This window comes from Corvus cornix, chromosome 2, assembly GCF_000738735.6.
Source record: "Corvus cornix cornix isolate S_Up_H32 chromosome 2, ASM73873v5, whole genome shotgun sequence".
NCBI classification, from domain to species: domain Eukaryota; kingdom Metazoa; phylum Chordata; class Aves; order Passeriformes; family Corvidae; genus Corvus; species Corvus cornix.
Window position 1 is genome coordinate 57,985,166 of NC_046333.1, and position 24,907 is coordinate 58,010,072.

General features: G+C 39.7%; 2 protein-coding genes across 14 annotated transcripts in view; one reads left to right on the plus strand and one right to left on the minus strand.

Annotated features, from left to right (window-relative positions):
- The first annotated feature begins 222 nt into the window (after positions 1 to 222).
- SRI (sorcin) lies at positions 223 to 8,455 on the plus strand. The gene is given in 9 exon segments (XM_039549333.1): positions 223 to 330; positions 333 to 364; positions 1,020 to 1,103; positions 4,181 to 4,250; positions 4,992 to 5,035; positions 6,050 to 6,197; positions 6,358 to 6,471; positions 6,925 to 6,983; positions 7,681 to 8,455. Coding segments are annotated over 9 exon segments (591 nt in total). The 5' UTR covers positions 223 to 317; the 3' UTR covers positions 7,708 to 8,455.
- Positions 8,456 to 14,875: 6,420 nt separating this feature from the next.
- ADAM22 (ADAM metallopeptidase domain 22) overlaps positions 14,876 to 24,907 on the minus strand; it is a 128,964-nt gene continuing 118,932 nt past the window's right edge. For all 13 annotated transcript variants that reach the window (XM_039548960.1, XM_039548959.1, XM_039548958.1 and 10 more), the window contains 2 exons: positions 19,523 to 19,646; positions 14,876 to 18,261 (listed from right to left, as the gene is read on the minus strand). In XM_039548960.1, the coding sequence (XP_039404894.1) occupies positions 18,241 to 18,261; positions 19,523 to 19,646 (145 nt within the window). In that variant the 3' untranslated portion in view covers positions 14,876 to 18,240. The remainder of the gene's footprint in view (positions 18,262 to 19,522; positions 19,647 to 24,907) is intronic.

Genomic DNA, 24,907 nt, shown 5'->3' on the forward strand with positions numbered 1-24,907 from the left:
GAGCGGCCCGAGGCAGCGCCGCGCCGCGCCCTTCCTGCACCGGGAAATGCCGCCGCGGGGCCATAGGCCTGTTACCACCGCGCCGGAGGGGGAACTTGAACGGGAGGAGATCGGAGGGGGTGGTCCCTCAGCTCCCGACGGCACCGCCCGGCACCGCCTGCTGCCCCGATGACGGCAGGTCGCCGCTTGCCCCGCCCGGGTGGCGGCGGCACGCGGGGCTCCGGGAAGGACCGGGGCTGGAAGCCGCCGCCCTCCCTGCATATCCGGGTGGTTGCTCCCAGGCGCGGCCGGACCGCCGGAGCCGGTGCCAGGCGAAGATGGCGTATCCCGGCAGCCGGCGCCCGGCGGGTTCTACCAGGGCGGGGTGAGCGGGGCTGGGGCCCGCGGGGGATGTGGCCGGGGGCGCGGCGGGAGCCGTGTGAGGCGGGGGCTGCCCGGCCTCCGACCGCCGCTCCCGCCGGGAGGTGCCGCAGGCGCCAACCCGGGGCTGCGCCCGCAGGAGAAGGGAGGGAGGAGGCACATCCCACGCAGCTGCTGCCGCGGGGCGAAAGTCAGTGCTGAGGTGTCATTCCATGATTTTCACTTAAGAATCAGTTTTATTTAAAGATTTTTACACTTAATGCATATTCCTCCATGTATTTCCCCTAGAGATCTGTTTAGCTCAACTTTTCTGAGGTGGAAAGAAAAATCTGCAGTGCCTTATTATTTCTTCTGGCCGTTTTCTGCTAGTAGTAGAATAAAATGAAACCTTGGGATAGACCAAGCTATATCTAGATCAGTGGCTTGCTCCTGTGCAAGGTTTTACACTGTACGGCTTACATTACGAGAAATTAGTATATCAGTACCGAAACTGAGAGCTGGTTTTGTTTTGTTGGGTTTTTGTTGTTTTTTTTTTTCATAGGGAGTTTCTTTTTTGGTTTTTTTTTTGGCATGGTGTGTACAGAAAAACATAAGTTGATAAGTACGGATCCTTTACTGAATCATTGATTTAAAATTAATTTTCTTCTTGATTTCCGAAGTATGGAGGAGCCCCAGGAGGACCAGCATTCCCTGGACAAGCTCAGGATCCTTTGTATGGTTATTTTGCTGCAGTGGGAGGGCAGGTAAACCTATAAAATGTTATTTACTTCTTTATTTACTTCAGGATTTTTTTTTCCTGGGGAATACTTTCTACCTTTGGAAGGAGGAATGCCTAGTATTTGCAGTGAGAAAAACTGATATTTCAAAAAATCCAGAATTGTTTTACTTCGCCTATTTGCTATATATATCTGTATTAGTCTGTGTTACAGCTGTACACATACAGGAACTATACAGTTTGAATAATGCTGTTAGTTTCTATATTGTATGTGTAAATACATACATACAATCACAAATATATGCATGTATGCCTATATTTCCTATATAGGTATATGCAGGGAATATATAGATGCATGAAATTTTGTAACTGATTTGTGACTCAGCTCTGGGCTGGTGAATGCTGCCAAGTTTAGGAGAAAGAAACCAGAAACAGTGGAAAGCATGGGCTGTGGGGATGGCCTGGGTAAGAGCAGGAAATGCTAACAGGAAAGAGGTCATTACATGATGTTAGTAGACTCAAAAATGGAAAAGCAGTCATAGGTTGTGCCAGCATCTGGGTTTACTGGTAGCATAGAGTGATTATTCTTTTAGAGGAAAGGCATTCACAACTCTTTTTTTTTTTCTTCCCTGTCATTCTGCACTGCATTTTTAATTTCTTTCCTGTAATTTTGTGGCATATATTGTTTGTATGATCATGTATGTTACTAGAAGTAAGTGCTGTTTGAACTGTACTACAGAGCTTAGGAGCGATTAAGTTAGGTTTATTGAACTGAAGTTCCGTGTCTGTTGGCCATATTATGGCTATTTATTGCACACTTGTAGGGTGTGTGCAGATCTAAAACTCTGCTCTTGGATCTGTTATCCTTGGGTAGGTACAACCACAACATGAATGTTTGAATTCAGCAATATTAGCTGATGTTCAGATTCCCACCATAACTTGGATTAGTTTTGTTCTCTGTGTTACTCTTTTGAATTAATAATGCATCTTGCAGTCTGTATCTTACTTTCTTCTAACTGCTTATGAAAATATTTAGACCGTGTGTTTTTGTAGTAAAGGAGAACACTGGAATGACCTCTGTGTAGTGAGGCCTCCCTGAGAAGGTGGAGCCCAGCTGAGTTCTGCTGAACGTGCTGACAGGTTGTCTGCCAGCTGAGATGTCTCTGTGTGCAGGTGACACCTGGATGTGTGCCAGGAATCAGCAGTGGAGCCAGTAACTGACGCTGGAAACATGAATAAGCTCCTATTGTAAAGAGAAAGGGGGGTAGCAGCAAACAGGATACAGCGCTGTGGAGAAGAGGTGGTGGGAGCTGGACCTCAGCAAAACATAGATATGGATACTGGAAGCTGGGGGAACCAGTATGATCAAGTTAGCACTTCAGAATACTTAAGTTAATACTCTGAAATACTTTCTTTTTGTAGAAATAATTCCTTACTGAAATGAACTCAGGCTTTTGAAGTTATCCTTGGAATTTGAGGTGTCTGTTTCTGGGACCAGTGGCTGTGCAGAAGTAAAAACCCTGTAAGGAGACAGTGAAATGGAACAGAAAAATTATCAGTTGCTTTTATGGCCACCCGTGCAACTCTGTAAAAAGCCACATCTCAGTTATCCATATGTACTTACTGAAGAATTAGTATGTTTTGGTTATGGTTTGCTGCTCTCTGTGTTGTTTTTATGCCTATATAATATATAATCTTTTCTCTGAGCTTTCTTTGAAATAATTTACAACAGGGATCTTGTCTTTGACTTGATGAACTAGTTTCCTAGAAGAAAGTAAAAAGTATTGTTTCAAATCTTTATTCAATTGAGTCTGTCTTTGTAGGAAGTAGTAATGTAATTTTTAGCCTGTTTGCATAGCCCATATGCGTTGTCTAGTTTAGCTGCTTATGTTCTACTGAAAAAAAAAAAAGAGAAGCATCTTTTTGGTAATGTTAATCTTGATTACAGTCATGCTTTTCTATCTTCCTCTGTTTTAAAGTTACGCAGTTCCTATCTTTATTTCAGAGGGTACAAAGCCTTTGAAGAGATTAGTTACTTAATATTAATAGATATTTCAAATCTTCTTTTCCCCCCTGTGAATATAAAGCATTAAATACATCTGTATAATTAGACTGATGGAGTAGATTGGAAGCAGTTTTGTGTTTAGCTGCCATTAACTTTACATAGAATCAAAATGTTGCTTTTTTTTCCAGACCTTGTCAAATACCATTTAACATAGAACTACTATTTGTCTTTTAAACAATGATACTTCATTTCTGAAGGTTATCAGGCTGTGCTATTCCCACCATACCATTTGGTAGCATATCCCTGTTCTTGAAAAAAAGTGCTTTCAAAAGTGGGTTTAAAAACACTAGGAAAATGCTGTAGCAGCAGAATAATAGAATGTGCTGAATTGGAAGGGACCCACAAGGATCATCGAGTCCAACTCCTGGCCCTGCACAAGACACCCCAAGAGTCACACCAAGTGTCCAAGTCTGTTGTCCAAATACTTCTTGAACTCTTAACAGGCTTGGTCCTGTGATCACGTCTCTGGGAAGCCCATTCCAGTGCTCAACCACCCTCTGGGTGAAAAACCTTTTCCTGATATCCAACCTAAATCTCCCCTGACTCGGCTTTTCATCTTCTAATGCGTTACAGAAGTGGCATCATTTTTTTGTGTCTACAGACATAATGTTCCATTCCTGAATGAGGTTAAATTAAACTCTCTGTGAACCAAACTTCCTGTTGGGGATATGAGGAATAAAACTTCTTAGAATTCCAGCTCCGCTTCTGACAGCTCATTGCTTTCCATGAATTGGCAGTTGTTTTCTCTCTTTGGCCCGGAGCAGGATTTGTTGGAAGTGAGGCATTTTCCAACCGTGTGGCTAGGTATCTTTTCTGGGTTTGTTTTGTTTTTCTTTTAAAGTTCTTTGCTTTCTGCGTTTGCTTGTTCGCTAGCAACTTAAAATTTTAAAAAAAACTGGAATTTTTATATTTGTCAGTTATGAGGATATCTTGAGAAGGGTAGCTAATGGAATGCCACTGGAAAGGGAGTGGGTACTGGGAATAAGCAGCCTGGGAGAGGGTGTTAAAACAATAGCTGATACATCTTCTGTTATCGAAAGGATGGACAAATAGATGCTGATGAGCTACAGAGATGTCTCACCCAGTCAGGGATTGCAGGAGCATATAAACGTAAGTTAACAATTTAAATAAACAAGCAAATCTAAAGTGCACTAAGTCTTCTTCCCATACTAGAAAATGCTTGTAGTTGTGCCTTCTGCAGAGCTGGGTTTTTTTTTTTTTGCATGGCAAATGGGTTTCCTTTCCAAATCTTGGAAATGTAAATTCTCTGTATTCAGTTCTGTGCACCAAGGACTTGCCTTCTCAGCCTCCTTAGCTCCCCGCTCTGCTGGGCTGTGGAGTTGAAGTGGTTTGTTTTGTAATGGACAGACTGTTCTTAAAAAGATGCTTTGCTTTGGCTTGAGCTGAGCTTTGATAATGACCAAAATCTGTGGCAGGATTCCTCTGCTGAGATACCTCCTGTTCTGTTCACAGCTTCTGTGAGTGAAACTGGCTTGAACAAGTGGTGTCTGTGGGGGGTAACGTAAATTACCACTTTGAAACCCAAAACTGTTAAGGATTAAGATAAGAGCAAGTTAATTTTAAATGCAACTTGAATTGCCTCCAAATTGTCCACTGTCAGTTTTTCTAACAAGTAATGGCTCTTGCTTGGATCAAAATACGGTATGGCTGTATACAGGGGAACCAATTACATAATACTTTATGCATTACAATATATTTTTATATATATATAATATATATAATTTCAATTTCAGTATATAATTTCACTTTATCATAAATCTGAAATTTTATGTTTAGACAAAACTGAAGATTATGGTCTTAATTTATTTTTCCTTTTTCTAATTTTAACAGCTTTCAACTTGGAGACTTGTAGACTTATGATCTCAATGCTGGATGTATCCTTTACTACGAAATGTAAACATTTTTGCATTATGTAAGCAAAGATGAGAGAGTGCCAAAACATTTGGAAAATGCTTTGTAGTTTCCATTCAGCCTTTACTTGATAAGTCTTGTGATCAGTGTGATTGGGAAGCTACAAAACTCCATTCCTACTAATTTTAAAGAATGAAGAAGTAGTAATAAATGAGGCTCTCAGTGACCAATCTTTTTACAACAAGTGGTATCCCTCTAAGCCTGGGAAACTGTTGCTCCACTAAATGTATGAAGGGTCACGTCTGGTGGCCCAGAATAAAGTATTGTTCAAATCACTTACTGTGCTTTTCAAATAGGACAACTTTCCAATTTTTCATCCTTCCTAATGAATTTTAAATATTTGTACTACACAGCCTGAATACAATCTAAGTCCCCCTAAATCCTGTTCCATTAATTAATCAGGTTTGAGTATCTAATGGAATGGTATGTGGCATTCAGCAGTAGGACCTATGGAAGACTTAGATATACTGTGTAAGGTTGGAATCTTGGGAGGTTTTTTAGCCAAAACTTAAACTGAAAGTCTTGCTGCTGAAAAAGAAAAAAGCAGAAATGAAACTGGAAGGGCTCTTAGCTCGCCTTGAACAAGCCACTAAGAGTATGAGAGAACTGATAGAACAGTTTATTCTTTGGCATCTATTTTTATTTCAGCTATGTATTTAATTGGTTACAATTATATAGCAGCAGGTAAAAGAGAAGTGTGTCAACTAAAGTAGAAGTCACAAAGAGAAAATGGCTTTAGCAGGTTTCACCGGGAAGAAATAGGGAGAGTAGGTTCTCTCACCTTAGGTTTTGGGCAGTATTACCTCCATCTGTGCTGGGGGATACTTCAGTTAGTTTTCTACAAGAAACATAAATAATAGTAAAATCTTACTAATACCTTCAGGCAAGAGTTTTTAACTACAGAGAGATGCCTTGTTTGTCTTTTTTGTTGGTGGTTTTGTTTAGTTAAGAAATGTTTTTCTTAGCTTTGAAATCAGAGGGATATGTCTGGCACCCTGGGATTTAACGAGTTTAAAGAACTCTGGGCTGTGGTCAATGGCTGGAAGCAACACTTTGTAAGTTTTGACAGTGATGGAAGTGGCACAGTGGATCGCCAGGAACTGGAGAAAGCCTTGATGACTATGGGTAAGTTGTGAATTGTTCTTGCTTCTGACACTGACTTACACCATTTCCCAGTAACAGTTTTCATCCTGCAGTAACTAATAGGTGATATTTCCAATGAAAACATGTTGGATTCTGTTAATTTACCTGTCTTTTCACAGTAAGACTTTTTATTTTCAAATAGGATTTAGACTGAGCCCACAGGCTGTGACTGCAATCACAAAGCGATACAGCACTCAAGGGAAGATTGCATTTGATGATTACATTGCCTGCTGTGTGAAACTCAGAGCTCTCACTGGTATGCTGGATTATAGCCTTGTTACTGTCATCCCCATAATATATTTCTATTTAATAAAACCTGATTGTTCACTTATCTCCAGTTCAACTTCGGCATACTACAAAAGAGGTTTCTTTCAATAGTCTACAGGCAGAAGTGCAACAACTGTAGATAAAGGATTGTTTAAATTCCCATGAAAAAAAGGACTTTATACTGATGCTGTGTTTACTCCAGAGACTGGAAGAGTTACGTTATCAAAATTGGAAAACTTTATTAACAGAACATAAAGGGTTGTATATGATAAATACAAAAATGTAGAATGGGAAATTAAGTCTTGGAATTAACTGTAGTATTCTTCATCAGTTCTCCGTCATGTGACTTGGGGAATTTTAGGAAAGTACTATACACTTTAAAAAAATTGTTTATCTGTAATTCTTCTTACCCAGTTTCTGTTTTCTTAATGCTTTTTTGCAGAATGCTTTAGAAGAAGGGATACAACTCAGCAGGGTTTTGTGAACTTCCACTATGATGATGTAAGTGAATTTTAAGGAATCTATTAAAATTCCAGGGTAAAACAAAAGAAAAACTTAAGACAATGTTATTATTTGAGTTTGTGCCTACCTTCCCTACATGTAGAGTGAGAACCCAAAAGTTCTGGGGCTTGTTGAGTATTGTCTCAAAAAGCTTTCCTGTATTTTACAGAGTTCTATAAAATGTTGTGTACTTTTTTCTGAACTTCTAACCAGAGGGGTTCAAGAAGATCCAAGAAGCTACACCACTTGCTAGCATCACTTTCTGTGACTTTTTTTTCATTTTCTGTTTTAAAGCTTGGTAGGCATTTTTCCCAGGAAAGGTTGGTGGAGGTCTGGTGGAAACAGACACAAATCACATTCAGTCAGGCTTGTGGGTCTGGGCTTCCTAGCCACATCTGTGCTGCTAAAAGAGAACACTAGATTAAAATCATTCTGGATTTGGGTGTTTTGGGGTTTGGGGGTTTTTTTGGTGGGGGGAGGAGGGCCATGTGTGCTAGTTTTTTGTTGTTATTTTTTGTTGTTGTTATCATTAAGGAGATACTTTAACTATTTGCATATTTTCATAGGTATTTTAAAGCTTTACTGTTCGTGGACTGAATTTCTTTACAGAAAAGTGTAGTGACAATGAGTATTGTCGGAGAAAAAGTAAAAGGCCGTTCTCTGCCGTACATCTAATAAGTGGTTATTTTCTTCTCAGTTCATACAGTGTGTTATGAGCATCTAAATCAAAAGGAAGCAAGCCGTGGATGGTCATGATTTAACATTCCAGGTTTATGAGCATCTAAATCAAAAGGACGCAAGCTGTGGATGATCATGATTTAACATTCCAGTGTGTGTTTTGCTTTGCCAACTCCTCCAATGATTGTGTATCTCAATATTGGAAATTGCATATTTTATGAAGGTATCACTTCACACACATTTTTTTAGTCTTGATAATGAATAAACTACTTATGTACTGTTGTCTCTAACTTCCAATGTGTGATTATTAAAGATGCTTTTATTTTCATAAACTTGCAATTCACTATGTATAACTCAGATCATGCAAATGGTAAGATTTTCAGTAATGTGTCTACTTAATTTTTCCCATGATTCACAAAAATCAGTTTCTGGACTGCAGCTTATCTTTTTCTGACTTAAACAGTAACACATGTATGACTTCAGAGGATACATATTCTCTGGTCTTTGACAACGTAAGACAGATGTACAAACTGAAAGGGCTTTTGGAATGGTCATTTTGCGCTGGTCTGTTAGAACATAAGTAAGTTTTGGTTGCTTATTTTGTCAGCTCTTTTGGAGATGAAGCCTGTGACACCATGCACTAAGACTACCTGCTAGAACTTCTTTTAAGCAGGGATGCAGCAAAACATAGCAGAGAACTCTTCTAGCCTTGTGCTCTGGTACAGGGGGCTTTGTTCCTGTAAGATTCTTTCTTTGTTTGTGTCACTGCATAAAACACTTTTAAACATTCAAAAGCTGTGCTGTGTCAGTTTGTGCATCAATTGTCCTTTCACAGGCAGACAGACTTCAGTTACATGTAAAGGAATGTTTCTATCTCCTCCACTTTAACCCCTAGCAAGTGGCCCTCCTGCCTCAATATGCCAACTAACATACACGGGCCAAAACACACTTGGAAAAATCTTGCCAGATTACTCTTTCAGGTCTCAGCAATGTTACCAATGCTGTAGAGTGTTCATGAAAGCAGATACAGACAGGCAAGACTTACTTGCCTGAGGCTTTTCAGGGGAAAAAAAAAACGGATTTTTGTTAGGTGGGAGTTTTCTGGTTGCTTTTGTTGTAGAGATTTTTGAGGGGAAGATGGGCATTGTATGGAAAGAGGGAGCAGCACAGCTGTACAGAGGTAGATCAGACTTTTTTCCAGTGAAGTAAGTTAATGAAACTTCTGTTAATTTTGGTCACTTCTGCCTACCACAGAAGAGAGATACATGTTTTACTGCTTGTGAATGCAAAGAACGCCAGAAGAATGTTAAAGGTATATTTCTTAAATAAGTAGTTTAGGGCACTTTTGGAGAGGAATTTTTGCATTAAGGAGTGAAAGCAAAACTATACATACATGTGTGCATATATATGGACACATGCATATACATCATTGGACAAACGACTCTTCAGAGCAGGAATCTTGCTCGGAGATACTGTAGTATACCCTGCTTTGTGGAGATTACTATGAAATCCTTGTCTTTAGTTTCTGGGCTATAAATTCAAAGTGGGCTGGTCTCACCTAAAGAAGCAACTTGTACTTACTGCTTGAATTTAGAATCCTTTGGATATTGCTTGTAGTTACACTTCAGAAGCTAGTTCTCCTTCTGCCCTCAAAAATGAATTTCAAAGGCATAGATGACATTATACATCCATATTCTGGTAGTACATTGTCCTCTTGCACATGAAGTTGGGAAACAGATGGAATACTACAGAAAGTATTTCTAATGGAATGACCAAAGTCCATAAAGGTTCATCTGAGTGTAGCAGCCAAATCAGTTCTGTTGCAGTTCAAAACTGACAGCTGATGAGGTTAGTAAGAGTATGAAACAAAGGCTGTTCTTCCTGTAGGGATTTGATTAGACTATTTGGTATAAATACACGGCTCATCCTTACACTGTTAATTTTACTAAAAATAGTAAGACATCTCTACCAAAATGTTCATTACCCACACATCTTCACTTCTGCTTAGTTGTGTTTCTGGTCTTGTAGTGGCTTTGCTGGGATAGAATTAATTTTCCTTACAGCAGCCCAAAGGTTGCTGTGTTTCGGATTTGTGACTAATCAGCATCAATAACACACCACTGTTTCAGCTGTTGCTGGGCAGTGCTTGCACAGCATCAAGGTCTTCTCAGTTTCTCACTCTGCAATCACAGTGAGTAGGCCGAGTGTGGGCAAGAGTCTGGGAGGGAACTCAGGACAGCTGACTCAAGTGGGCCAAAGCACTCAAGACCCAAGGACCCAAAACTCAAGTCCTTCTCAGTTTATTTCCCCAGGCTGAATTGGTATTTTGGCACCAGCCAGTTACTGGGCAGTGAAATGCTGCAAGAAAACAGTGTGAACCAATAGGGTTTTCTTATCTTGTAAACACAAACCAGTGAAAACTGGAAAAAAAACTGTTCCAAAACCAGGAGAAAATTCTAGCTTCCTCAAGAAAAAATAGTTTTTTGTTTTCCATAAGCATTTCAAAAGTCCAGTGTATTCATAGGGACTGATGAGACACATCATTTTTCAAGTTTAGAGAGAAACTAAGCTAATACATACAGATGCTAAGGAGTTACTACAGTTTGCTGTCATAGCTAAAAGAAAGCCACCTGAAACCTTTGAGAAAATTGCTTCCCCGTTAAGAGTAGATTGAGTGGACAGACTGAATATGCAAGTTACCTGCTTTAGAGAAACAGTTATTCTCAGAATTAATGGTTTCTCTTTCCCACAAGGCATACTGGGAAGGATACTTAAGTGACACCAAGTGGGGTTGAGTGCTCTCAACCTTTGAGCAAACCACTGGGCATAGTTTCAAACATATTTTTTCTAGGTTGCCCTTAAACATGCAAGCTTTGAGAACAGCAGGCCCCTAAGAAAAAGATTTAAGAAGCTCGCTGGATCATTTTCAACGCTGGAATTCAAAAAATAACATCTGTATTCTACTACTAGCCTCTTCCCATGCATGCAACATCTTTTTTTTTACAGAGAGCTGTAAAACATAAAGTGCTAAATACAATGACTTAGAAGAACAAAATACACACAACAGTCTGTCATTGAAAGTCACTTTACTGATGTTACAATATGTTAGTAACATTGAAAACCACAGGCATTTGTATTAAATACGTTTGTAGAAGTGGATACTGTGACGCTGTTATTATTTAAAGTGAGCAGGAATTTAGAACCCCAAATTATAATGATTTGATTTTATAAAAAGCAACATTTTGTTTAGCTACATGAAAGCCAGATTCATTCAACAGCCCAATGCCTGTAATGTTTATGACAAAAATATCACACTCAAAGCTAGAAAGTTGTAAATTGCAAGGCTTCACTTTGATGTTTGTTAAAATCATACGCTTTTATTACATCAGGTATGATTTTTAAAGGATTTTAACTAGCAAAGACAATGATATTATGCAAATCATTGTTTTTGCCAATACTAGCCCAGCCACAGTGGTAAAACACGATTCTCCTTGCCTCTCTCAATAATGGCTAGTATGAGTGAAAAAATAGCTTTTTTTTTTACAGCAATGCTCAAGTTAGACATCAGCACAAAATGAAGCTGGCAGAGCCAGTTGGTATATACCACCCCAAAAGCTTTGCTGAAAGAACTGGTCATACAGTAAATAGTGTTTTCTCCAGATTAAAAATTCTGTAATGCTTTGCTATTCTGAAAAAAATATTTTGCATTTATGCAACAATAAAAATAAGTACTGTATTCTATATAAAACATTACCTATTGTAATATATTTTTATCCTTAAGAAAAGAAAAATCAGGTTATATATTCACAGTTTGAGTATGTACTGGACTGTATTTCCAAGCATAAAATATGCAGAGTCTACACAGGCAGTGAGCAGGAGTTCTTGTACCAATAATCAAACTAAATCAGCATTTGCTGTTCTATAGAGCCTTACAGTATTGCATCACTAGCTGCTCGTACCACTCTACTTACAAGGTCAGTCAGGCCTATATACAGAATTTCTAATATGGTTGTAAAAATAGACTCTCCATGCTAAAGTTAGAATATATAAGGTCTTAAGGCCTCATGTTGATTTTTTTAAAACAAAAACTTTTTTATTCAGAGGAATACAGAAACAGAAAAACAAAAGCTTGTTGCTTTGACATTTTATGCTCTAGCAATTAAAAACTCTGTTAAGACAACTTTACCTCTCCCTTAGAGAACATGTTTCTTTTTAACTGCTCTGTGCTTATTTTCCCAAATTTTTCTCATCTCATTCTGAATTATATTATTATGGCCCATAATTATGGCCCATCTTAAGTAGCAGAAGTTTTTAAACAATTTAAAGCTGGTTTAGCTGAAGTGATTTTGAAACTGGTGTAGACTGGATTTTAAAGAGCTAGAACTGCCAGACCTGACTAGGTGAGCCAATTTTGAAGCCAGGCACAGTGTCTCAAGTGTGAGCAGTATCTGTGTTCTGAACTTACTGCTTGTTTTCCTTACTTGGCTGAGATAGGAATGTTGACTGTTGTAGTGCTCCTCTAAATACTTGCAGAAAACTGTTGTGGAATGACAAGATACCATGTGCTGGGTGCACAAGCTGCTGTTTCCAAAGCTCCAGTTTACATCAGCATCCATACTTGAGACACCAGAAATGGTTTTCATAAGCTGACTTAGAAAATATTTGTGTCAAAGGAGATTTTTACCATAGATGACAGAAACCATTACTTCCTTTCCTGTTCCTGCAAAAATCACACTTAAGAGAGTCCTCTTTATATTGCAGCTATGTTTACACAACCAGTTTCACTGTTTCATTTTTCTCTTGCCTTATTAGGAAAGTATTTATGTGCACACAGGAAAATCACCCTACTGTGCAGTCGCGGGATCACAACCTGCACATATTTGTGCAGTTTATTCAAATTTGTCTTCAGGAATCACAGAATATTCTAGGGAAGGGACCCACAGGGATCATCAAGTCCAACTCTTAATTGAATGGCCTGTACGGGGATTGAACCCTTGACCCTGGCATCATTAACACCATGCTCTGACCAACTGAGTGCATCAAATGTGATCCAAGTCAAATCCCATATTGCTGATAAATGTATGATTTGGAAGCCATGCAAATAGTGGGTCATCAGCTCAGCAGTCTGATGGATAATCCATTCTTGGTATTCAGTGGAGACTGAAATCCTCAAGCTGTTTAAAAATGAGGCAAATAACATCACATTGTGGTTGAAAACAGTGGTCCAAACAGTCCATTGTTACCCTGTGACACTGATACTCAATTTAGAGAAAGAAACAGATGATCTTCTGACTTGGAGCAAGAGAAACAGGAAACAGCTCAACTGTTAGGTTCACAGACTTGGTGATTAAAGAAGCTTAGCCTTCAACAATGCTAGAAGTTGAGAGACACACAGGATGGCTTAGTCACTGAGTGGTTTTACCAGTAGTCTTCTGGTTTAACCACAAGTAACTAAGCCCCAAAACAGCTGCTTGCTCAATCCCCACCCCCAGTGGGATGGGGCAAGAGAATTGGAAAGGTGAAAGTGAGAAAACTCACAGGTTGACATAAGAACAGTTTAATAATTAAAACTAAATAGTTACAGTAATAATAAGAGGAAAGAATTAATGAAAAGGGAATCAAGGGAGAAAGAAATAAACCCCGAGAAAGACAAGTGGATGCAAATGAAAACAATTGCTCACCATCAATAAACCAGTGCTCAGCCAGTCCCTGAGCTGCAGTTCCTCACTGCCAACCTTCCCCCTGGATTGTTGCTGAGCATGGTATCATATGGTTTAGGATATCCCTTGGGTCTGCTGTCCTGGCTGTGTCCCCTCCCAACTCCTTGTGCAGCCCAAGCCCACACACTGGTGGGGCAGTGTAAGGAGCAGAAAAGGCCTTGGTTCATTGCAAGCACTGCTCAGCAACAACTAAAAAATTCCCTGCATTATCAACACTGTTTTCAGCACAAATCCAAACCACAGCCTCATACCAGCTACTGTGAAGAAAATTAACTCATCCCCAGGCAAAACCAGTGCAAAATCCACAAGACATGAGGCATCATCACCTGATTATAGCACAAGCGGAAGATCACAGAATCACAGAATGGTCTGGGTTGGAAGGGACCTTAAAGACCATTTACCTCCAACCCCCTGCCATGGGCAGGACTTTCCACTAGACCAGGTTGTTCAGAGCCCCATCCAACCTGGCCTTGAACACTTCCAGGGATGGGGCATCAACAGCTTCTCTGGTCAACCTCACTGCAAAGAATTTCTTCCTAATACTTCATTTAAACCTATTATTATTAACAGCATTGGAAAGACCCTATCCATAGGGACATAGTGTGGAAAGGTGACCAACTTAGCAGCTTTCTGATGTCAGCCAACTCAGAGAGGCTGTTAATGGATGAATGTTTCATGAAAACGCTTTTCAGTTGGAGTGAAAAGGGGATGGAAGAGAACAGGAGCTCGCTGAGTTTTACACTGGAGTGTGATAACTCTGCTTACAACAACTAAGTATGGGATTCGATGACAGAGCAAGTTCTAAAGGCTAACTGAAGAGCATCCTCCTTTAGGATTATGGAGTCTCATCCTTCTTTCACATTACATCCTATCCATTAATCAATTCCTCAATGAAATTACAGCAAATTTGGTCAGAATTTGTAGTATATGCATGTCTATAATAGTGTAGGTACCCGTTCTCAGCTCTGGTTTTGAAAAGAGTTGTCGCATCAGTGTTGACAAGACCAATCAGTCCAAACCAGCAATAGGGATTCAAGTAAGAGGATTTCAGTACATTAACTATTGACACCATTTCTTTCTGATTTTAATCCAGGCTATAGCTCAAAGGTCCACTTGTTCAACAGCACGATCATTATTTCATGAGCACATGAGCTCAGCAGGTTCAACATCTCAAATCAGGGACTCTTTTATCATTTGGAAGAAGCAATCTTCAAAGGCAAGTCACACTTCAGGTGACTGGCAAGTACTGGCTTAAGTTCACAACTTAAGCAAAGATAGGCTGTATAAAATTAACAATCTTCTTGAATCTACTTACTTACACATAACAAAACTATATGTGAACTATCAGTCACAACCATTTCTGGTATATTGCCTGAGATTACTGAAGTTCTTAAGTCAACAAATCCAGAATTAGTAGGTAAATCTTTACTTGTTAAACTGTGGCATCATTGTGCAGCATTATTTTTAGATACGATCTCAATTTTCCAGTCTCCATCAGTTAGTCATATTAATTTTATTACAAATTACACAAGGTTCTTCTTCCACATAGAAATACATAAAGATAGCTTAAGTATAGCTCATCCTGCAGGTCCTATGCTCACATGAGCAATTACTTCTAGTTGAGAACTGATAGCCTCCCCACTTCAACAGGCATCTACAGCATAGTTGGCAATAACTGGTTCATTTATTAAAATAAAACCAAAATAAAAGCATGAGTCTCAATGAGTCAAAATGACTGATCTATATTAGTGACAAGTACTCTATTTTAGTCTGGATGAGGTATTATGCGGCACTTTATATTGCTATTGCCAGTGTAACTAACTACAGTGGATAAAAATATTTGCAATCTTCAAGGTTATTAATCTGGCAGCTTTCCAACACACTACATTTTAAAAGTAGGAAATGACAGCTTGTAAGCAAACTTCTCTCTCCAACCTCCACTGGCTTGGGAAGCTCACACAGCCCTGCCAGTTCAGGTCTCTCAAGTTACCAACCTGATTCAAAGTCCTCTGCAGAAGAATTTTGCAAAAACCCAAGTCCGATGATATTCTCACTCTAGACCACCAAAGTGAAAGTCAATGTTTATTTAACCTAAACTTAGTGCTCACAACTAGACTTCCAGTCACTCACTACATGTCTCCAAATGAGAAGGTGAGTGTTAAAGGTACACTACACACATAACTGTATCATCATATGCTACAAATGAATTATACCAAAACAGAAGAAGCTGGAAGTACATACTACATTGAAAATACAGTCAGGAGGGACATCTGTTTGCAAAACAAGAAGCTATGAACATTGCAGAAAGAGCCAGTATGTTATATCCAGTTCTGTCTGCCAAATCTTGCTGCTTCTTGGTAAGGCAAAATGGAAAGGGAAGAGTAAACAGTGGTAAACATGAAATATGCACAGAAATCTAACAGAATTATTCAAAATTACATGCCAGTTTGTATCCAAAAAAATACCATAGAAGGCACATGATGAACAGTCCAGTTACTAAAGACAAGATATGAATATGGGAGGGAAAACCAGGTGACAGAGTAATACAGTGACGATCGGGTTAGCACAATGTCCTAATGTGGGTGAACCTCTTGAGGGTCCTGCTCAAAGTTCAGTGAAATCAAAAAAAGACATATTGATTCCAAGTTATGGCTCAGACCCTAATTTCATGAGCTAAGCGCTATCAACTATCTTTAATCCAGATATCCACATTCAAAGTAAATCATAGCAAAAAATATTTTTCAGTGCTGATTGATATATTTACCTTTCACAAAAATGCAGAATCTTTCCCTAAAGCAATTACAGGTAACTGGCTCCTTCCAGATGGTCAGTCTGCACCCATTTCTGCTCACTTATATTTGTCTTTTTCCAAATACTTACCAGAACCTGTCAACTGTGAAGAAAAATCATTTGAACGACAAGGCCAATATTTTGTCATAATCCAACATACAGCCTAATCATAAAATATAGTGCTTCTAAAAATCTTACATACTTTACAGCTGCCAACATCTTTAAACATTTCTTAATTTAATCTTACATATATCTGACTTTATTGAGAGACGTAAAAGTTAAAAAAATACATTAAAAGGCTGCAAGTGTTGGGTTCACTTACTAAAGGAAATACATGAAAGAGGTAGAAGATTCAGAAACACCATAGATGTTCCCATTACAATAATATCTAATTAATCATACAGCTGTTGGGTAGGGTATTCAACTGCACCACACAGAGTCAGGTGTTTTATTCTGCTATGGTACTACCTGAAGCTAAGAAGTAGTCAATTTTGGAAAACCAGAGAATTATAAACTGATTTAATATGGTCCATTTTCTTACTGACTGAAAATTCCCAATCAGAAGGCATTTGCTTTACAATAACCTTTAGAAGTCTCAGGTGTTAGAAATATAACCATCAACTTACACACAAGATTAATATGGTAAAGAGTTGTTCCCCCCCGCCACCCCATTTTTTTTAAGCTAAATTCACTTGTGCTCAGTTTAATGCCCCAAAAAATTGTCAAAGGGGCTTCAGGGGCAGCAAGCATAGCATTCAAGCACATGGTAAAGGCGATTCCAGTAACGAATAAAAATTAAAAGACAGCAATGAAACTGGCCACTTGCCCAGTACTGTTATTATCTAGTGCAGTGAAATCATTATGATTCTCATAAGCCTATGCCTTGCCATCTAAAACAGTGTCTGAAATGCTCTATCAAAAACACACAGCAACTCTCACAGACGGACTTCACATCACCACATCCTGAATGGATTACTTAGAAGTATTCCCAAATGTCCAGTAAGTTTGGGCTGCACATGACTTAAAGACTCTGTTGTCTGCCGAATCATCCTTGATAACACCTGTGAGAGGATACAGTGGTCATCTCACTAAACAAGGGATTTTGGCTGGTTCCTCTTATGATGATTTAAGACAAAGTGCTGCTGTACTGGTTCCACAGTCTACTGTACAATTGAGATCGTCAAGACAGTATAAGATGCCAAAAAAGTTGTACAGATTTTGGTCAAACACCAGTTTCTGAGAGACACAGTTTTACAGTACTGTACTTTCTGTATTTCCAAGGATGTCTGCTCATAATATTAGAAAATCTGAAGTGTGATGATGTTAGTCATGACTGTTTCTTTAGGCATTTGGCAAAATACACTTACGTATAACAGCTATTTTTGACATTATTGAATGTTTACATATATACAATCTGTATACTGAGATTATAAACATGTAAGGTAGAAAAAAAAAGGTATAATCTTTGTTTGTTTCCATTTGTGTCAAATAGTTTCCTTTCAAAGCTTGAAATCCTGCCACAAAAAAAAAAAAAATCCTATATTTCTTACTCCTGCATGCTAATCTCTACTACAGTATGTTGTTTTTCCCTTACACGTGGAAAGTAAAGAACACAAGGTTCATGCATACAGCATACAAGTTTACATAGGCTGGGCTCTCCGTGAGGCACGTTCCCAGTTCCACTCTGGTCTGACTCAGGACTGCAATAAACCAGAGAAAAACCTCTATTACACAGGACTGGCAAGTGGACTGTAGTTGGGATTCTAGGTAAGTGTATCTGTCACCATGTGGAACAGCCTTGTCACATCTGGGCTAATTATTCTTTGTCAAATGTTATGATTTTGGTTGTTCATCAGATCCGTAAGATACAAGTCAACAAAAAAGAAAAAAAAAAAGACTGTTTTCTTCCTTTCCACATGAGAGGAGGTTCTCACTGCAATATCATGGGCATCTCTGTTGATCTTTCGAATTGTCTGAAGAGCAGATGAATGTGCAGTGACTCAGTGATGCTGAGTTTCTATAAAATCCAAAGTAAACAGTTCTGATGTGACCCCAGGAAAACAGTGCAGCTAGATGGATGTCTCCCATAGCTGGAGAGAGGGAAAATGAACACAAACACACATTGAACACCAAGATAAAACAGGCCATTACCCAAACAGTGCAAGGAGCTTGTTTGGCGAACTGCATCTACATCACTTGGGTCTCCAAATCTCATCCCAGCCTCTGGTGGCTATCTGTTCACCAAGTGAGCAGACAGTCTCAAGCATTTCAGCATGACTTGCAGTCAACATAGTAAATGCCCATGGCTGGGAGTTCCGTTTTCTTTTTGAAGGAGAAATGTCAGTGTAGCATCAAACTTGTACTAGACAGCTTTTACCTCAGAGTTACGCTAATATTAATGTAGAGATAACTTCCCATTCTCATCTGCCTAACTCTGCTCAGAGCAGCATGACTTCCTGTTGTGGGTTTGAGCTGCTGCCAAAGCAGCTCCAGGGCTGAGACACATCAGTACAGCCTGGGCTCCAAGCTGCCTTGGGAAACCCTGTGCTGCACCTCACACAACCTTTTGCCCCAAGCAGCACTGATGGAGCAGCTTGCAGGTTCCCTCAGCAGCACTCCACTCCTTTTTTCTTGAAAAAAAAAGGACAGAGAACAATGATGAGAATCTCATCAGCATCAGCAACATGAACCAAGTAAAGCTTCTAAAGCAAATGTCAGGACTTTTTTGTTTATTGCAATACCTGCTATGTCTGAATTGACACAAAGAAAGCAAGAGCCTTTTGGAGCAGCTGGAAATTTCTCTGTATGGGGAATCACCATCCACCACACATTCCAGCAGTTCCTGCTCACTCTAGGGGGGCCGGGGTGGGCTCAGGTCACACAGCAGTGAAGTCCCTCCAGGTCTGCAAGCCCTCCACATGCTCCATAACTGGAACTTTGTTACCTTTCCATAAAGCTGGAAAGCAGCTATCCCGACAGCCTGAAGGAGAGTTGTTGGGAGAAGGGGTAAGAAAGGAGAGCCAAACACACCATTTGCTCCAGGGCTGCCTGTCCTCTGCAGCCCAAAGGCTGTCCCAGGCACACTCTCAGCTTGAAAAAAGAAAATTAGTGAAATCTGGGCTTCAGGGCAGGTTTAAGAGGAACCTGAAAAGCAGTCTGTAAACACAGCCACCGAGGCCTTTATCGCTGCCAGAGGCTCAGCCTTCCAGCAGCTTCAGAACTTCAGGGTGCAAAGGAAATGCCACTCCAGCTCTCTCTGTTGGTCAAAGGTGCTAATCTGCCACAGTTTCCTTTTGAAAAACTACCAGTAAATCAAGTTACTGATGAAAGGCAGAGAAGAGGAACACATACCCTGGCACTTTGCCTGTTGGCTTTTTTCTCTTCATCAGGAAGTGGTGGCATCGGGTATGGGTACTTTCTGCTGGAAGCAATAGATCCAGTGGATGAAGACGGAGACTTTGCAGGAGACAGTGTCCTGAGATGTTGAAACACACAAAATAAATGTGATGTCTTTGCATTCTAGCACTGCAACAGCAACTGCCATTACTCTGAAGCTTGGTTCAGAGACAAATATATAGCTTATTATTAGCTCAATAGCAGGGGAATAAAATTGCTTGATCAGTTGTCTTATAATTTCATTATATGAATAAAGGTATTTATAGATTTCAGGAACACTGGAAGAAAAAAAAATTGCCACTTCTTATTAGAATTGTATTGCATAACAAAAATTAGTTCTTAAACTGTTTTATATGGTAATGTAATTAATCATTATAAAATTAATAAAACAAATCTGCAATTGAATAAATACAGAACTAAAAGAGAAACATGGCATTATAAAGCCTAAATAGAAACAGTAATTGTATAAATACAAGCTGAACAAATGTCTTCTCCCAGTGACTAAATGGCAATTATCAGTGTCTTTATGCATATCTTACACATCTCCTAAATTGATACAAACATAGAAAATAAATCTATTATTTTTGTAACATTAACTTACACAAATGCATGCATTTGGAGGCCAAACTGTTAGTTGTGAAGTAACAAAGGCATATACAAAGTGCTAATAACAAATTGTTATACATGCAAGCATCATACAGTGCATATTGTTCCAGCCAAAGAAAGAGTCTGATGAGAATATACAAAAATGGACTGATTAGTCAATGGCAATCAGCATTTCTGTACAAGGTGAGTAGAGTAAGCAGGAGCAAGGAAATGTTTGTATCACATGAAAGGCATTCTTTTCATGTCAATAAGGCAACAGCACATTATTGACTGAAATTTTATACCCAAGAAAAACTCTTATGCTTCTGTTTTGAAATTCTGCACTTTTCCCACTTGAGAGGTTCCTATCAGGCTCTAAATCTGGGCAGAGTAAAATGAAAAAAAGGCCTCAAAGTAGAAAAATTGAGCTACCCTGGCCACCTTGTTCTCTTGTACAGACCAAGGGCATTTACTGCAGGAGGCCTCTTACTACGGCAGGCACATGACTCAGCCCTCCCTGAGCACTGCTATCTAGTATCTTCTGAGTTAATGTGTCCTTGAAGATGAAAAGTTTCCATAAGGATATGTGAAATTTATTTACCTTTAAATAACTCTACTTTTATTTCGGACTTGTATCATTTTGTTGTGTCTGTAGCTCCCTACAACAGCACATTCTCTTGCCTCCCATACGAACAATGACTGATGGTAGCCACAAGCAACGAGGTGTCAATGGAAATTATGTGATGAGAGCTCTCCAGTCTGGCTCATGATCCTCTAATGCCTCACGTGGTAGCCTCTAAGTTCAACAGCACTTAAAAGATTTACATTGGTACAATTATCCGAACATGGAAGCGTACATCTTCACTACCTGCACATTGATCACCCATTAAGATGAACTGGACATACATCAGTGTTTTCAGGAAAAAAACCCTGAAACCGTTACTGCAGTATAAAACAAGGTTTTCATATGTCCAACATCATGGATCTGGGCATCAAACTGTGCATGTAAGAAAACAGGTTAATTTAAAAAAAAATTCCAGGGAAAGGTTGTTAACAGTGCCCTGCTGTTCACTATCCATACAAGTCCTCTCATCTCTGCCCCTAAGTGGACTAGAAAGATCACTAATAAACTATTTGTGGATCTAGAATGAAAAACGTAAGGAGAAGAGGGAAGAGGGAAAATAAGGAGAGCATATTTTACATATTATTAGTAATCCAATTATTCACTAATTTTACCCCACTGCTGCAGTAGAATTTTAAATTTTCATTTTAAAATTTGTAACAATGCACTTGGAGATCAGAAGCAAGGAACTGGGCTTGTGGTATCTGACTTGGCAAGCCCTATCAGAAAGCTGTTTCTAAGGTAGCACAGCCAGGCGGTGGCACACAGAATGAAGGCGTCTCCCATCCCTTTCACCATACCAGGCACAACACCTCCAACACACCACAGGCTCTTTACATTTTAGGCACTCTAAGAGAAGGCCACAGTGAGAGGAAAAGCCACAGCCAATCTACCTGTCCATCCATCTGAGCAGGTGATCCTGGAAGGAGCAATAACCCCCAAAAGATGGGGCATCTTGAACATCTTCCCTGCACAAGCAGGTCCTCCAACCAGGATCCCTAACTGAGCCTTTTAGCCAGGAAGCTTTGCACCGTATCTTAAACACGCTGTCTTTTCCAAAGATTTTGAAGGCCAGGCCTCCAGTGTAGCTGCCTACATTTCCTTCTTCTCAAACCCCCTTTGCACTGCCTGCTCACCTGCAGTTTGCACATCTAACTGATACGAGCTTTGCTGCTCAGCTGCACCTGCAACACTACAGCCAATCCATCGAGAATGCAGTTGCACACTTACAGAAATGATCTTGCCCTGCCCTCACAGGGCCTCAGCACTTATTTTTGCTGTGGAGTTACATGCTGGTTTTTGACATCTTTAGTGCCAGCTACTGACACTGTGAACATACACGACTCAGCATATGCTCACAGATCTTACAATGCATCTTCTGTGATAAATGGCGTTGTTTGAGGTGGTTTTGATCACCTTTCAGGTTGTGCCCTGCAATTGTGTATGTGCTGTGTATCCCAGATTTACATATACTTTAAATGAGAAAGGTCAGGTCTAGCTCTTTCTCATTTACAGGATGGAGAGACAGCATTCAGGGACACTTGCAGGTAATGCTGGGGTTAAAGGTAGGAAAACTTGGCAGTTTTGGTCAAGGGTGGGATCCACTTAGTTTTCACTAGGGTTTCAGTTCTCCTGCAATCAATCCATTAGCTTTCATACCAAATACTGCTTCCAGCTGAAACTTACACAAGAAAACAGTGCACAACACAACAGAGATTTAGGGGTTTTACTGCCAACCCCAAATGAAGCCATGCACCTCAACTGCAAAAATTCTAATTTTTGACCAGAAAGCAAGATAGAGTGGCCACTTTGCGTCTGTCTGTCTGTCCTGAAAGCTAAAACTCAGAGTGTGTGGAGACCATTCTGTGATTCACAACAAAGCACTGTGGCAGCAGGAAGACATCTGGAAGCAGTCCCTGCAGCCATGGGCCTACCTGCTCTGCCTCTCGTCCCTAAACAGGGAATGCTGGCCCACAAGAAACAGTGCAAAATGTGTCACCTGGTCACACAACTAAACATTCTGCAATTTAGAGTGTCATTTTAGCTGAACTCAAGGCAGGTGGCCCTGACAGATCTGAACTGTTCATGAACTGTGAGTGATTCTCTTTTGCGGACTGAAATAATGTAATGAAATTCAACTAACATTCAACCTGGTGAAAGCATTTCAAGCTCAAATATAGATCCTATCAGCCTAATCTGACCTTTGCTGCTGTGGATTCAGCTCTTTGTAGGACATCATCAGCCTAAATCATCCTACATTAGGAAGTTAGGATCTTTGAAAAACACTGGTGTGGCTAAATATTTTAAAATAAGTTCCTTTTAAAAGCCACACATTTCCTCAGAAAGAGCAGCAGCAGAGGGGAGAGGAGGCTCATGGAGGGGCTGCAGAAGAGACAATGGCTATGGCTTGAGCTGTCACTTGGATCAGTGAACTGTGCCTCAGAAGCAGGCGCTCACATGCTTCAATGAACTCGTCTCCCTAACTCTTGACAGAAAATCCTCATCCTACTGACATCAGTAGGAATTTTTTCATTGTCTGCCCATAATACCAGTAATTTGCTTTGGTTATAATAGGGAAAAGTTTTGCTTGTTTGTTTTTTACTTTAAGCACAGTCTAGAGCTGCCTCAGTAAGAGCAGCTTGCCAAGGGCTGGCCACGGCTCTGGCCTCAGCTGGATGCTCCCAGAGGAAGGTAATGGAGATGATCAGCTGAAGAGGAACTGAGAAAAAATCAAGGACACAAAACACATTAGAAATAGGAGGGAAATGACAGTCTACTGTCTCCTCCTTCCATGCCCCTTCTCGATGCCCTTCCAATATAGGAAGGCTGTTTTCCTTCTAGTTATGTGCTCTGGGTCTCCATCTTAAAGCACCCTTTTGTTTGTAAACCCTTTTGTTTGTAAACTACTCTTGTATTTAAATAACTCTCATAAAATATAACTTATTGTAAATACTTGCATTAAATCAAATGTAGGCAGCTCAGTGCTTTAGAAGGTGCCTTCTAGTCTTTTTTTGTTTATAATTATCCACAGAAATGCCACATTTGGGGCTTCTGGCAGTTGTTTTCTGATTGCATCATGGCTCCATCAAGTCTTTCAGATTCAGTGAGAATTCTGAGTAATCCTTAACCATATTTCACAGGGTCAGCCTGTGCAGTGGACATTGCAATTTGCAGTAACAAGAACAAGCAGTAATAGCACATTCATAAAATAACATCCCTTATAGCAAAGCTAAAATCAGGGAAAGGCTTCCTGCCTGAGTTTATTGCTCTGGTTATGTGGTTATAGCCTGGCACACAAAATTAAATCTAGACTAGACTTTGAGCAGGAAAATGAGATTTTTCTTCAAAGATCTTATTTTCTTACAGATGGGAATCCCACACTTGGGAGTTTTCTGATGCCAGAGACACCAGCTACTATTATTACTATCATTAATAAAAAGTAATTATATGGAAATACCCATCAGACTTGTAGACTAGAAAAAAAAAATTAACTAGGAAATCAGGTGCCAGAGAGACAAATTATGATTTATACAGGGTTTTTTAAGCAGGGCTTTTTTTTTAAGATGGAGAAAATCTTGGTGATGACTAGTATCTCTTTTTTCTGAAAATCTGCAACATTCCTAGGAACTGTAGCAAGTATTTTTGTCATTTCTCCTCATTCTATTTTAACTCTTCCTACAACAGCACCAGTCATCAGCATATTGTTCCTAAAACTACAGGGAAACAAGGAAAACAGCAGTATTACCTTCAGGACACATTTAAAAGAACAGAGAAATCAAAAGTAATCTGCAACATGAACATTACCCAGTGAAGTATTGCGTGTAAATGTCTTATCCTGGGACTCTGACTCTTAAAATATAGTACCAGCTGGACAGTCTGACTTCAGCCTGACTTTCTCTGACTGGTTTATCAAGCAAGATCTGTTTCATTCTGTTTGTGAATCACTTCACAAGCCCAGCCTCAAAACCCAGCCACAAGATGCTCCGACATACCATTCCTAGGAACAGTCTTTTCCTGTCCATGCTATCATTAAGCAAAACTGCATCTGATTTTTGTGGAGAAACTGTTAGTTCAACCTCTCATAAACCCATGGCAACTCCCCTCAGGAGATCTGATTCTTTGCCTTCCGTAAT